General features: G+C 55.1%; 3 protein-coding genes across 3 annotated transcripts in view; 2 read left to right on the top strand and 1 right to left on the bottom strand.

Annotated features, from left to right (window-relative positions):
* Positions 1 to 4,747, bottom strand: part of LOC114685732 (integral membrane protein DGCR2/IDD-like) — a 70,982-nt gene extending 66,235 nt beyond the window's left edge. Inside the window, 1 exon segment of the mRNA XM_028860371.2 lies at positions 4,432 to 4,747. Within this exon segment, the coding sequence (XP_028716204.1) occupies positions 4,432 to 4,510 (79 nt within the window). The 5' untranslated portion in view covers positions 4,511 to 4,747.
* Positions 4,748 to 4,975: 228 nt separating this feature from the next.
* On the top strand, positions 4,976 to 8,144 carry LOC114685722 (testis-specific serine/threonine-protein kinase 1). Its single transcript, XM_028860364.2, has one exon. The coding sequence runs from the start codon at positions 6,839 to 6,841 to the stop codon at positions 7,937 to 7,939; it is 1,101 nt and encodes a 366-aa protein (XP_028716197.1). The 5' UTR covers positions 4,976 to 6,838; the 3' UTR covers positions 7,940 to 8,144.
* A 3,121-nt stretch (positions 8,145 to 11,265) lies between these two features.
* On the top strand, positions 11,266 to 12,695 carry Tssk2 (testis specific serine kinase 2). Its single transcript, XM_028860365.2, has one exon. It carries the CDS (start codon positions 11,408 to 11,410, stop codon positions 12,482 to 12,484), a length of 1,077 nt encoding a protein of 358 aa, XP_028716198.1. The 5' UTR covers positions 11,266 to 11,407; the 3' UTR covers positions 12,485 to 12,695.
* The last annotated feature ends 588 nt before the right edge of the window (positions 12,696 to 13,283 follow it).

The following is a 13,283-nucleotide window of genomic DNA, read 5'->3' as shown; positions in this document are numbered from 1 at the left end:
CATTCTTTTTTTCAGGGTCTCAGGGAGCCCAGCTGGTTTTGCTCTCCTGGTCCTCCTGCCTCCACCCCAAGGGCTGTGCACCACCATGCCTAGCACTAAAAGATTTCCTCTTCAAATGAAGGGCAGTCCACTAGCTAGTCAAGTTGGAAAGCACTATTTCTCCAATCAGAAATGAAACTGTTAACTCAGAAGTCACATGTGCTACTACAAAGTGTCATGATGGGACTAGGCTCTAGAGGAAAACACATGAAACTTCGGACACGTGCACACACACACACACACACACACACACACACACACACACACACACACTTGTCAAGGCCAGAGAGCTTCAACTATCTAGCTGTGTCTGAGCTTCTGTCCCTTTCACTCGTTATTGGCCAGGCCCTGCACTACTCCACCGGGTACGCTGGACTCCACAGGTTAAACAACCCTGCCCCACCGGGTACACTGGACTCCACAGGTTAAACAACCCTGCCCCATCGGGTACACTGGACTCCACAGGTTAAACAACCCTGCCCCACCGGGTACACTGGACTCCACAGGTCACAGGTTAAACAACCCTGCCCCACCGGGTACGCTGGACTCCACAGGTCACAGGTTAAACAACCCTACCCCACCGGGTACGCTGGACTCCACAGGTCACAGGTTAAACAACCCTGCCCCACCGGGTACACTGGACTCCACAGGTCACAGGTTAAACAACCCTGCCCCACCGGGTACGCTGGACTCCACAGGTCACAGGTTAAACAACCCTGCCCCACCGGGTACGCTGGACTCCACAGGTCACAGGTTAAACAACCCTGCCCCACCGGGTACGCTGGACTCCACAGGTCACAGGTTAAACAACCCTGCCCCACCGGGTACGCTGGACTCCACAGGTTAAACAACCCTGCCCCACCGGGTACGCTGGACTCCACAGGTCACAGGTTAAACAACCCTGCCCCACCGGGTACGCTGGACTCCACAGGTTAAACAACCCTGCCCCACCGGGTACACTGGACTCCACAGGTCACAGGTTAAACAACCCTGCCCCACCGGGTACGCTGGACTCCACAGGTTAAACAACCCTGTTCCACCGGGTACGCTGGACTCCACAGGTTAAACAACCCTGCCCCACCGGGTACACTGGACTCCACAGGTTAAACAACCCTGCCCCACCGGGTACGCTGGACTCCACAGGTTAAACAACCCTGCCCCACCGGGTACGCTGGACTCCACAGGTTAAACAACCCTGAACTAGGAGCCAGCTCACCCAAGCTTCCATTCCAGCTGCAAAGCTAGCAAGGAGAGGCAAGTGACTTAAGGTCACTCACAGCTGGAAGCAGCACAGCTGGAATACAAGGAAGACAACTACCCATCCTGCTACCTCCCAAGGGGCCCAAGCTTCTTATGGGGCCTGCCAGGCAGGAAGGGATGTGGCCCTGCTGGGGAGGCAAGAGACACTGGAGAAAGCTACGGCTGAAACTATGGCATGATGTTCTTTCCCAATGAGAGCTTCAACAGCGTTAGGGTGAGCAGTTAATGCTGCACTCCTTACAGTGGGGGGAAAAAAGCCAGCAGTGGCTCTCATAGCCCTCCTGCCCCCTGTACCACCCCCGCTTCTTGTCACAGCTACTTCAAAGGTCCAAACCCCTCTTTCCCCCAAATTGAGAGGCCTTAATACATTGGCCAACCACAAAAAAGGGGAATAATCGGAGCAGAGTACTAAGATGGCAAGAAGTTTGGTACCATCACCTAAAGGACCTCTGAGACCCATCAGAAGACAAAGGCAGCCAGAAGTTTCACATCTAGAGTTAAAAAAAAAAATCAATTTATAAACCAGGTGTGGTAGCACATGCCTTTAATCCCAGCACTGAGGAGGCAGAGGCAGACAGATCTTTCTCTGAGTTTGAGGTCAGCCTGGTCTACAGAGTACATTCCAGGAGAGTCAGGGCTACACAGAGAAACCTTGTCGAGAAAAACCAACCAATTAACAGCGTAACATGAGGTCTTTCTGCGGTGCAAACTGGACACAAAAGCCAGGATGGACAAGGATCCAAACAAAGGTGCATAATGACCAAAGCAGCCAGGCTCCTAGGGTAACATTTCACCTGGGTACAGCTTTATGAGAGTTCTCTATTTTAGTTTCTCTCTATAAAAGTGGGCTAGTAACAGTTCCAGAAACCACTGAAAGTTAACACAAACATTAATGCTACAACAGTATCTGACATGTAACATCTTCAAACAACCAAGATCATTTTAAAAGAAATATGGGGGCTGCAGGTGTAGCTCAGTGACAGAGTTCTTGCCTAGCATGCACAAGGCCCTAATTCACTAGTCAGCACTATAAAAACCAAGTAGAAAAAGAAGTTTTGACAAGTGAAGCCCTGCTCCACACACTGCCTCCCCACCTATCTCTGAAAGGCCTCGCCTGCTGTACTACAGAAACCCACAATGCCCTGGCTCTTCCTCACAAATAACGCTGGGCAGGAACAAGAAGACAACCCTCTGCCTCCCTCCTAAGAGAACTAGATCCTCCTCACACCCGTGTATGGATCAGACCTAGGACCTTGACAGAAAGCAAGCCAATCGAGACCACAAAAGGACCTTCCTCTTGCAAAACCAGCAAAGACTCTGCCCAGCACCCCCAGGACAGACAGGAGGAACGTGTACAGAGACACAGGGTACATTAGAGCTCTCGGGGTTTTACTGGACAACAAGACAGCACTGAGGGCTGCTGCCAAGTTCCAGCCCAGAAAGCCATAGATTCCAGATCATAGTACCCCCTCTATTGGAGCCTCTACACTACATGTCCCCTTCAGACTGCAAGGGGGCTCCAGTGAGACCCTCGCTTGCTGCACATGTACCAATGGATGGATGGCCTCTGTCATCTGCTCTGGGTTCCCACACTCAGGGATGCTCAACATACAGGAATACACTGAAGAATTCACATTTGCTCTCTTCTTCATACTTCTCAAGAGACGGCCTTCTTCTCTGCATTTAATTTTATCTAGTGATGGGCAGGCAGCAAGAACTCACATATCCTTTATCAACTGCACTCAGCCAGCTGGCAGGCTATGTGAACAGACTGGCATGGAAAAAAAGGTTAGGGACATCGGTCGCCTCTGTGATCTAGGCAGATGCTGGCCCTGGAACAAGAGGCACAAGGCAGGAGGGCAGGCAGGGCTCCATTTTCAGGCCTAGAGACCTCATCTGCAAATCCGGGACCCCGGACACAGAAAGGGATGGCAATTCACTCTATACAGATGTATGCGTGTTTACCAAGATTTCAATCACAAGAACCACAAACCCATTACCCGGCCAAAGCACCATATCCAGTAGGCTGCTTTAGTCAGTTCACTATGCAGAGCAGCAGGCTGAACTGAGTTCCACTCACGGAGAACAGGGAAGCACTCTCTTCAGCTGAGTGTTGGCCTGGGGTCTTGGTCACGGGGGCTCAGGCAGACATCTCCACATGCGACAAAGGCACAACGCCAAGCATTGCAATGTTACAGGCTAGGACACTGCTGCGGGTGCACCCACCTGCTGACACCCAGCCATGATGTCACCCACAGAAGACTTGCCTTGGGCATTCCTTCATGGGAACCATCCTCCACGAAAAACAGAAAGAACTCTACTTGCCGCTGCACCGGTACAGAGCTAAGTTCTACCGACACAGAATACATTTATTAAAGCACCTCTTTTCACCCAAAAGTTCACAGACACCCCTATTTCTAAAACTTCTGGCAGATTCCCTAAAGTAACAATGAGGTTGTATGGGCACTCTTGTGCCTGATGGATAGGTAAATCAACCCTGCTTTGGAGAGTGGGGAGCAGTTAGGTTTTCTTGGTGCAGTTCCCGAATATCGACATAGACCAAAAGAAAAAAAAAAAAAAAGTGACCTGAGTTTCTCCACCACACGCAAAACTCCAGGAGAGAACCTAAAGTATTTAATCATATCACACACACAGCAGTAAGTGCTGGGCACCACTGAGAGGACTCTGTCCCCTGCACACGGGGTTTGGTTTACTCCCAGAACCTCCGTGGGGCCGGGCTAGACTTGTGTGATGCAGCGTTTCATTAAGAGGCGACAAAGCCACCAGCCATCGCTGTCCAGAACTGAAACTCTGGCACAAAGCCACGGTTGGGCGGACAGTTGGGACACCAGGTGCCTCCACAAGCTGCTCTCGGCCCCCAGATCTCCACTCAGCCCAGCAGAAGCTCCGGGCCAGCGGCTCCCAGAGCACGCGGTGCTCGACAGGCGTGGGTCCGAAGGCGACACCTCGAGGCTCCGAACCCAGGGACACTCCAACTTGTGCCCGGGCAGGGGCCGAGAGGCCCGCCCGCGGCCAGGCCTCGCCGGTGCCCTGCCGAGGCGCAGCGGCCGCGGGTGGAAGGACGTCCCCGGCCCCACCCCCGGCCGCGCCCCCACCCCCGGCGCCGCGCACCTGGCCGCAGCGGCTCGGTGACGGTGAGAACCAGCAGGAAGAGCAGCAGGAAGGCACCGCTGTCTGCCTTGGGCACCATTTATCCTCCGTTCATCGTCCCCGGGGCAGCGGCGTGACCCCGCGGGGAGGCCGGACCTGGCCCGGAGGAGGGCGTGAGGCCGGACTCCGGCCGGGGACAGAGAGGTGGCGGGCGAGGGGTCCGGCTGGGCCGCGGCGACGCGGGGCAGCTGCACCGGGACGCCGCCGACTCGCGCGCACTCCAGGCCGCAGCAGCGGGACGCGATTCCGGCTCGCGCAAGATGGCGGCCGTCCTGCTCGGGCCCGCGCGACCCCGCCCCCAGCACGCACTAGCCAATGAACGCCGAGCCGGGCGCTGGGGGGCGGAGGGAAGGCCGGACGGGCACGCTCCGGACGAGGGGCGGGGCCTGAGCAGGAGGGCCGGAAAGAGGCCGGGCCAAGGGGCTGGGCGGCAGTGGGCGGGGTCTGGGGCGGGCCGATAGGAAATGAGGCGTGCCATTGGCTGAGCCGAGAGGCGGGGCTCGGGGGACTGAGCCTTGGCGGCGAGGTGGCCAAAGGGGTCCCTAGTGCTGGTTAGGATCACGAGGACCAGCAGTGTACGGGACCCGGGTCTGGAGGGGGTAAGAGTGGGAACCTGGGATTAGAGAAGTGAGGAGGCAGCGTAGGACCTGAATGATCTTCACTCCTGGAGGCCCCGGTCTGTCCCAGTGCCCAACATACACCCTAAAGCAGTCTTCTAAAGGCCGAACCTCTGTGATAAAAGTGAAGAAATCTAGAGGGCTGGCAGGCTCTGAGAATGGGGAAGGAACACAAAACGGTTTCAACAGAGGAGCAAATGGCCTAAGGGATGTCAGAGAGAATAACAGACAAGCCCAGATCCTCTGGACCAGATCTCGGGGAGGTCCTACCTATACCATGAAGGAGAAAGGCCAGGCAGAGACGAGGCTAAAGTGTGGAAACAAGGCTCCACGTGCTGACCTCACACCTCCCCTCATGAACAGCATGAAAGTGAGAGACCGCAGATGGTAAAGCAGTCTGCTCCGGGGGAAGGATCACCACCTGTGCACAGGCCCAGCTCTGGGGAAGGGCGTATACCTAACTCACTTTAGTGCCCTCCACCAAGTCCCAGGATTCCAATCTGTGATACCTGGAGCCATGTGAGTGACAGACGCTAACTCCTTAGAGGTGGATAAAGGCAAGTTCAAACCCAAGACTAGGTCAAACCATCAGATATTCCAACTTCCATAGGTCCTGGCCCCAGGGCAGATGTTGGATACAGGTCTTGTCACAACAGAGGGAGAGCCCTTGCTGGCCGAGGCAAAGATACCTATCCAGCCCTGCCCTTGGGACTTGCACAGTCCTGGTGGCACATTCCCAGCACTCAGTACAAGATCCAGGCCCAGCCTTCTGCCCCTACACCAACCCCCACTCCAAATCTGCCCGGGAGCCCAGCCAGCCATGAGCTGGGCAGGTCCTTAGGAGGGAACTCGCAGCCAAGTGCAGAATCCCTGCCAATTGGCCACCTGCAGCACCACTGTTAGGAGACCAGGAGAGGTTTGGGTGAGAAAAGAGCAGGACAAGAAGTGAAAAGTCCAGCTGAACCCCACAGTGAAACACAGAGTTAGCCAGAGGAGGCAAAGGGCCTGAGTAAAGATGAACCCTCACCCTTCTCAGCCCTGCTCTGTGCCATTGAGGGTTGCCTGTGGAGACAGGGATCAAGAGCTGAGGGGTGGGGGTCACGAATGGCTTCCTTATCACTGGCCTGCGGAGGGGTGGCCCTCTCCATTCCCTTCCCCTGCCTTAGGGAACTGCATTACCTACAGGGTTCCCTACATTTTGCTCCCACCTTTGTGATGCACCCCTTTATCGAGATTCCTTCTGATTATCCTCAACTGAGTCTATCTTCTGTTTCCTGCTGGGACCCTTGGCTGATAGGACCACCCACCCTGGATCCCCAGAACTGACCTGGTTTGCAATAGTGAGTCATGCTGCTATACAGCAGTTCAGGTTTTAGGTTTAGAAACACGGGCAGACCTTTGTGTCCCATAAGCCTCTCTTACCTGAGGTGGAGCCAAACGTGAAGCCATTTTGTTCACTTTTAGTCTGCTCCAGTACACTGGCAGACCTTCTAGGTTCCAAGTTCACGTGGCTCAGGTAATAGCCTCATTTCCCCCAGGGCACTACTCCTTTGTGACTTCACCCACTGAAGTCACCCCCGGAGACAGTGCTGAATGTTCCATGCTAGACTCTTGGCCTCTTAGGAGGCAGGGACAGCGGGCCTGGCCAGCTCAGAGGACTCTCTGTCCACAGTGTAAATGAGGACGCTGCTGGCCCATGTCTGGCAGGGATGTAGAGGGCAGCCTCAGAGGCACTGGGCACTCCCGGCACCATGGATGACGCTGCCGTCCTCAAGCGACGAGGCTACATCATGGGGATAAACTTGGGAGAGGGCTCCTATGCCAAAGTCAAATCCGCTTACTCTGAGCGCCTCAAGTTCAACGTGGCGGTCAAGATCATCGATCGCAAGAAAGCCCCCACGGACTTCCTGGAGAAATTCCTTCCTCGGGAGATTGAGATCCTGGCCATGCTAAACCACCGCTCCATTGTCAAGACCTATGAGATCTTTGAGACATCAGATGGCAAGGTCTACATTGTCATGGAGCTTGGGGTCCAGGGCGACCTCCTTGAATTCATCAAAACCAGAGGAGCCCTGCAAGAGGATGATGCTCGTAAGAAGTTCCACCAGCTCTCCTCGGCCATCAAGTACTGCCATGATCTGGATGTTGTCCACCGAGACCTCAAGTGCGAGAACCTTCTGCTTGACAAGGACTTCAACATCAAGCTGTCTGACTTCGGCTTCTCCAAGCGCTGCCTGCGGGATGATAGTGGTCGACTGACATTAAGCAAGACCTTCTGTGGGTCAGCGGCTTATGCGGCCCCCGAGGTTCTGCAGGGCATCCCCTACCAGCCCAAGGTGTATGACATCTGGAGCCTGGGTGTGATCCTCTACATCATGGTCTGTGGCTCCATGCCCTATGACGACTCCAACATCAAAAAGATGCTACGCATCCAGAAAGAGCACCGCGTCAACTTTCCACGCTCCAAACACCTGACTGGTGAGTGCAAGGACCTCATCTACCGAATGTTACAGCCAGATGTCAACCGGCGGCTGCACATTGATGAGATCCTCAGCCACTGCTGGGTGCAGCCCAAGGCACGAGGTCTGTCCTCTGCAGCCATCAACAAAGAGGGAGAAAGCTCCCGGGCCACTGAGCCCCCATGGACCCCTGAACCCACTGGTGCCGATAAGAAGTCTGCCACCAAGTTGGAGCCTAGGGAAGAGGCACGGCCCGAGGCCCAACCTGAGACAAAACTCCAGGAAGATGTTGTGCAAGTGACCAAGCAGTCAGAGACCCTGGGCCTTAACAGTGAACTGAACAGGGAGACAGAGGAAGGGCACCCCCAACAGCCTCCAGAGACACATACCTAGTGAGCCTCTTGCAGCCCAGGGGGCCAGCAGGGAATGAGGCAGAGCTCATGGCTTGAAGCCTGAGCCTAGAAGTCAAGGGATGAGAGAGAGAAGGAAGACAGTCCCGGATGAGCTGCTATTTTCGTCACTTTCTTCTCCCGCCTTTGAACTTGGTAACTCAACATGGCTAAAGAAGCAATAAATCACTATATTGGTGCAGACCCTGGTCCTGGGCTCCCCTTGGCTTCCTATTAGACTGCAAATCCTCATTCATAAGGAAATCCATTCCCATGCCCCCCAGCCCAGACTGTATCCTCAGGCCATGGTTGAGTTAGCAGCAGCAGCCAGAGGCTGGTTGGGAGGATTTAAGAGGGGCAGAGAGAGGCCAGGGAAGATAGCTAAGTGAGGAAGACACAACTTCTGGAGGGGAGCCGAGCAGTGCAGAGATGGACAGGACTGCCTGCGGAGGAAGGGCCGGGAGCCAGGGCCCTCTCTGGCACCGGAGGGCTTGCACCGGCTGCTCAGGAAGGAGCTCAGGGTCTAGGCAGGCGATTCATCACCTACCCCAGGGCTTCTGGCTGCACAAGCCTGCCTGTGGGGGCCGGGGAAAGACTACGGAAGGCAGGTCGACCCCCATAGGACCTTTTGGGCTCCCCAAATTGCTTGGCAGCTGGTGTTTCAGTTGTGCCCATCAAGGCACATGTCCCTCCATGTCCAGCGGCACCCAGTTCTCAACTATGCCCTTAGTTGCTCCACACCACCATTCTCAGCCCAGAAGTAGGGGACTCCACTAGTTACCCCAAGAATGTCCCACAGCCCTGCATAGCTTCGGCTGCATCCCATTCTCTCCCAGTCTCAATCAGTTTCAGAGGAGATGCCCTCAGTTAGAGCTGGAAGCTGACCTTGGCAAAGCAAAATTGGCAGCATGTCTGAACCCTATAGGCAAGGGAGGCAGCCACTGGTATTCCACAGGGGTGTGGCCTGCATCTGGCACCACTGGCTGCCATGTGCCGCTTGCCTTGCGGACACCATGTCCCAAGCAGTCCTCAACTTGCTGTTGTGGCCCCTTTTTCTTCACCTCACTCTGGGCAACCTCATGGAGGTCTAAGGGTTTAATACATAAAAATGAGAACATTTAGACTCATCTCAACCCTGCCCTCACCTATGTCTCTACCTTGGGAAGACACCAATGCCAATTTACCCTGGAGAGCTGGGGTCCAGTGAGTTCCTGTTCTTCCTGCGTCCCCCACCACACCCAGCCTACCGTGACCTCACTGTCTGCTGTTCCATCTGTCATCTCCCAGTGTTCACAGCTACACCTAGGTTACCTCCCACCACCCTCAGAAAGGATTTCCATGCTAGCTTCTGATCTGCCCATCCACACCCCCTCATCCCTGCACCCCAACACATGTGCCATAAGCATACTTGCCAATTCACCTCTGAAGACTATGACCATGTCCCTGGGTTCAGCCAAGGGACTTAGTCTTCTTCAAAGCCTCCTGGGACCAAGCAACGCTCTGTAGCCCGCCTCTGTGAATTTTGCCTGTGAGGACCAAGTAGACAGGGTTGAGGCACAGCGCTGACCCTGAGCGACACTGGAGAAGCCCCATGAAGAAACTTGGATGGGGCCGAAGGCTCTGGGACATGTGGGGCTGGGTGGTGGAGGGTGCCCTGGGAGGTGTGTAGGCTCCTCCCCTCTCATCTCTGTAGTCTTCCTATGATTTGGGGGACAGAAGACACCAACAAGCCCTGAGGCTACTTGCCATTTAAGCAGGAGACAGTGGGGGTAGGGAAGAGATGCAAGAGCTCCTGCTATGTGCATTACAGGTGTGGAAATAGCTCAGAGAAGGTGGGTTCCCACCACAGAGCACAGCAGCACAGCGTCCCGAGTGGCGTTTGCACGTGACTGAGCCCAATCCTCCTCATGTGGCCTTATCCTGCAGAACCCTTCATGTGGGCTGCTGAATCTGACTCAGCCATCTGGAGTGGCACTCGGGCTTTAGGACCAGGACTTCAAGGTGGCATCTATGTGTATTCTTGTTCCCCACATCATCTTTTCCCTCTTGTCTCCCTGGTGGCCCCTCTGTACCTGGGTTGTGTCACTTCCTCTTGGAAGCCTTCTATCCCGCCTCCCCCACTAGAAACAGGCCTTCTTAGAGCTTTCCCTCTGAACACAGCATCCTTGGATCACGTCTTGGCAGCTCACTGTAAGCGTAAGACTCCTGTGAGATGTGAAAATGAACACAGGACTTCTAAAGTAGCCAAGATTATACAAGATGCCACTTTTGCAAAACGAACATTCATGCACAAAATACAAGACAGAGCGGCATGCAAACGGTGAGCAGTGCTGCAGCGCTTCATGCAATCCCTGCTCCCCACTCACAGACCCAAGGTGGGGGCACACTGAGCCCCACCCCTCCCCTCCGAAGCTTGCTGTTATAGAGAATGCTAAGGGCCATCAATCCCTGGGCCATCCATCACCAGGCCCAACACAGTCCCCTCCTCCCAGGAGAGGCCCAGGCTGGCTGTTCCCAACTCCTCCACCCTAGACCATCAGAGGCCTGCTCTGGTCCAAGGCCCTGGGCCTCCACATGCATCTCAAAGCCAATTGGCTTCTCTAACAGCAACCGTTACAAGACAAATGACCTGGGTTGTATAGGGCCTGCCCATCATTTAGAGAACAGCTCCTGACATTCTCTTCTTTCCTGACTTAGTCATTCTCAGTGATTGCTTGCTTAGTTATCTTACCAACTTTTGTATCCGTCCTCCACCCCTGCCCCACGCCACTGAACGTGCACCTGCCTACCCTGGACCCTCAGGACATCCCCTAGCACTACCTACCCTCCCATCCACACACACACCCATTCACTAGGTCTGTGGCTCATCTGCCCACTCTGCCCAAAGACCCTTGCCAGCTCCTGACCCCACACATGGAACTGCTCTCATCCAGCAGACTGGGACCACCACTGGACTGACTGGACCTGGGCAGCTTCCATTGATTCCAGGGTCACAAGCTCACAGGAGGTTTTCTTCAAACCCCAAAGAAAGGGCAGGGAATCGGCTCTAGTGAAATGAGGAACACACAGGACCAGTTCCCAAGGCCTGATAAGGAAACAGGCTTGGGGATGGACCTAGATCACCTCCCTTGGGGCCTCACTGGTGACAGTGAAGCCACAGCAAGAAAGAGGGCCAGGGAGGGTTACCACAGGCCTGAATGCCAGCTTCATTCCAGTGGGCGGGGAGGGGGTGCTCCTTCTAGGCCTTCCTGGCTTGCAGGGGCCCCATTGCCCACAGCCTGGTCCCCACTCCCAGCAGCCTGGCTTTATGACTTCATTCGCTGGTCACTTGGTGACAATGCTGAGCGTTCCACTCCTCCAAGTCCAGGCCAGCCCAACCAGACGCCTCCCCACAGAGGGAATGAGGACAATGCCTGCTGGCCCGTGTCGGGAGGGGATGTAGAGGGCGGCGGCACCGGCCGCTCCTGGCACCATGGACGATGCCGCGGTCCTAAGGAAGAAGGGTTACATCGTAGGAATCAATCTGGGCAAGGGCTCCTATGCAAAAGTCAAATCTGCCTACTCTGAGCGCCTCAAGTTCAACGTGGCAGTCAAGATCATAGACCGCAAGAAAACACCCACTGACTTTGTGGAGAGATTCCTTCCTAGGGAGATGGACATCCTGGCGACCGTCAACCACCGTTCCATCATTAAGACCTACGAGATCTTTGAGACCTCTGATGGACGCATCTACATTGTCATGGAGCTGGGCGTCCAGGGCGACCTCCTCGAGTTCATCAAGTGCAGAGGAGCCCTGCATGAGGACGTGGCACGTAAAATGTTCCGCCAGCTCTCCTCGGCCGTCAAGTACTGCCATGATCTGGATGTTGTCCACCGAGACCTCAAGTGCGAGAACCTTCTGCTTGACAAGGACTTCAACATCAAGCTGTCTGACTTCGGCTTCTCCAAGCGCTGCCTGCGGGACGGGAGTGGGCGCATCGTCCTCAGCAAAACCTTCTGTGGGTCAGCGGCTTATGCGGCCCCCGAGGTTCTGCAGGGCATCCCCTACCAGCCCAAGGTGTATGACATCTGGAGCCTGGGTGTGATCCTCTACATCATGGTCTGTGGCTCCATGCCCTATGATGACTCCGACATCAAAAAGATGCTGCGCATCCAGAAGGAGCACCGAGTGGACTTCCCACGCTCCAAGAACCTGACTGGTGAGTGCAAGGACCTCATCTACCGCATCCTACAGCCAGATGTCAACCGGCGGCTGCACATTGATGAGATCCTCAGCCACTCATGGCTACAGCCCCCCAAGCCCAAAGCCATGTCTTCTGCTTCCTTCAAGAGGGAGGGGGAGGGCAAGTATCGAGCTGAGTGCAAGTTGGATACTCGACCAGGCTCAAGACCTGAACACCGGCCTGACCACAAACTGGGGGCCAAACCCCAGCACCGGATGATGGTGGCACCCGAGAATGAAGACAGGATGGAGGAGAGGCTGGCTGAGACTTCCAGAGCTAAAGACCATCACATCTCTGGAGCTGAGGTGGGGAAAGCAAGTACCTAGTGGTGGAGTGGGCCCTGGGGGGTCATGGTGTGCAGTTTGCACTCACATAAGCTAAATAGGCAGGTAGGAGCTGAAGAAGGCACAGGCGCAAGGAACTAGTAAAATCCGTCAATTAAACCACTATTTTGATTACGTTCTATTAGCTTTCTTCCACTTAGTAGCAAAGACATTAATACTGACCACCAAATAAACCACAAAGTGTATACAAGCATTGAGAGTGCCCAGTGGGGAGTCTTTTTCTCTAGGACTCATCCAGCGCGGGGATCTCCAGCATAGGGGTCCAGGAACTCAGGCCCAGGCACTCAGTGAGGCCTGTGGCGGAAGGGACCTCTGTCATAGTCCTCTTGCCAGGCTCACACTTGTCAGCCTCTGGCCCTCTCCCACCCCCAAGGCTTCCAGGCGTGGACAGCTCCATGCTTCTCCCTCATCTACTGCAATACAAGCTTTCCTGGCCCTGTCTTGTCCTTACCCAGGTCAGCATCCATTAACCCCAAGAGGCGATCAAAATTAGCGAGCTTTGCTGCTCAAGCCTCACCCTCACCATTCCCAGGTGACCCCGCTGTCTTCCCCAACCTGAAGAGCTGCATGCTGCAGCCCCCAGCATCCCTCAGTGTCATTTCCTGGTTACCACCCCTCCCTAAAGATCCCCTCATGCTGGCCAGATGCTTGAGGTGGTCAGCATCTGGGCAGCACCCATCCCTACCCTCCGCTTCCCACTCACGGGGGGAATCCCTTGGATTAAAGCTCAACCTTCCCTAAGAGACAAAAGTACCAAAGCCCTTAACCTGGGATCCATCCC

This window comes from Peromyscus leucopus, chromosome 12, assembly GCF_004664715.2.
Source record: "Peromyscus leucopus breed LL Stock chromosome 12, UCI_PerLeu_2.1, whole genome shotgun sequence".
NCBI lineage: Eukaryota > Metazoa > Chordata > Mammalia > Rodentia > Cricetidae > Peromyscus > Peromyscus leucopus.
Note: the sequence above shows the minus strand (reverse complement) of the source record. Positions and strands in the feature narration are given on the sequence as shown.

Bases quoted from the DNA above. Each gene is read 5' to 3' on its own strand.
- LOC114685722 (XM_028860364.2), top strand. From the start codon at position 6,839: ATGGATGACGCTGCCGTCCTCAAGCGACGAGGCTACATCATGGGGATA.
- Tssk2 (XM_028860365.2), top strand. From the start codon at position 11,408: ATGGACGATGCCGCGGTCCTAAGGAAGAAGGGTTACATCGTAGGAATC.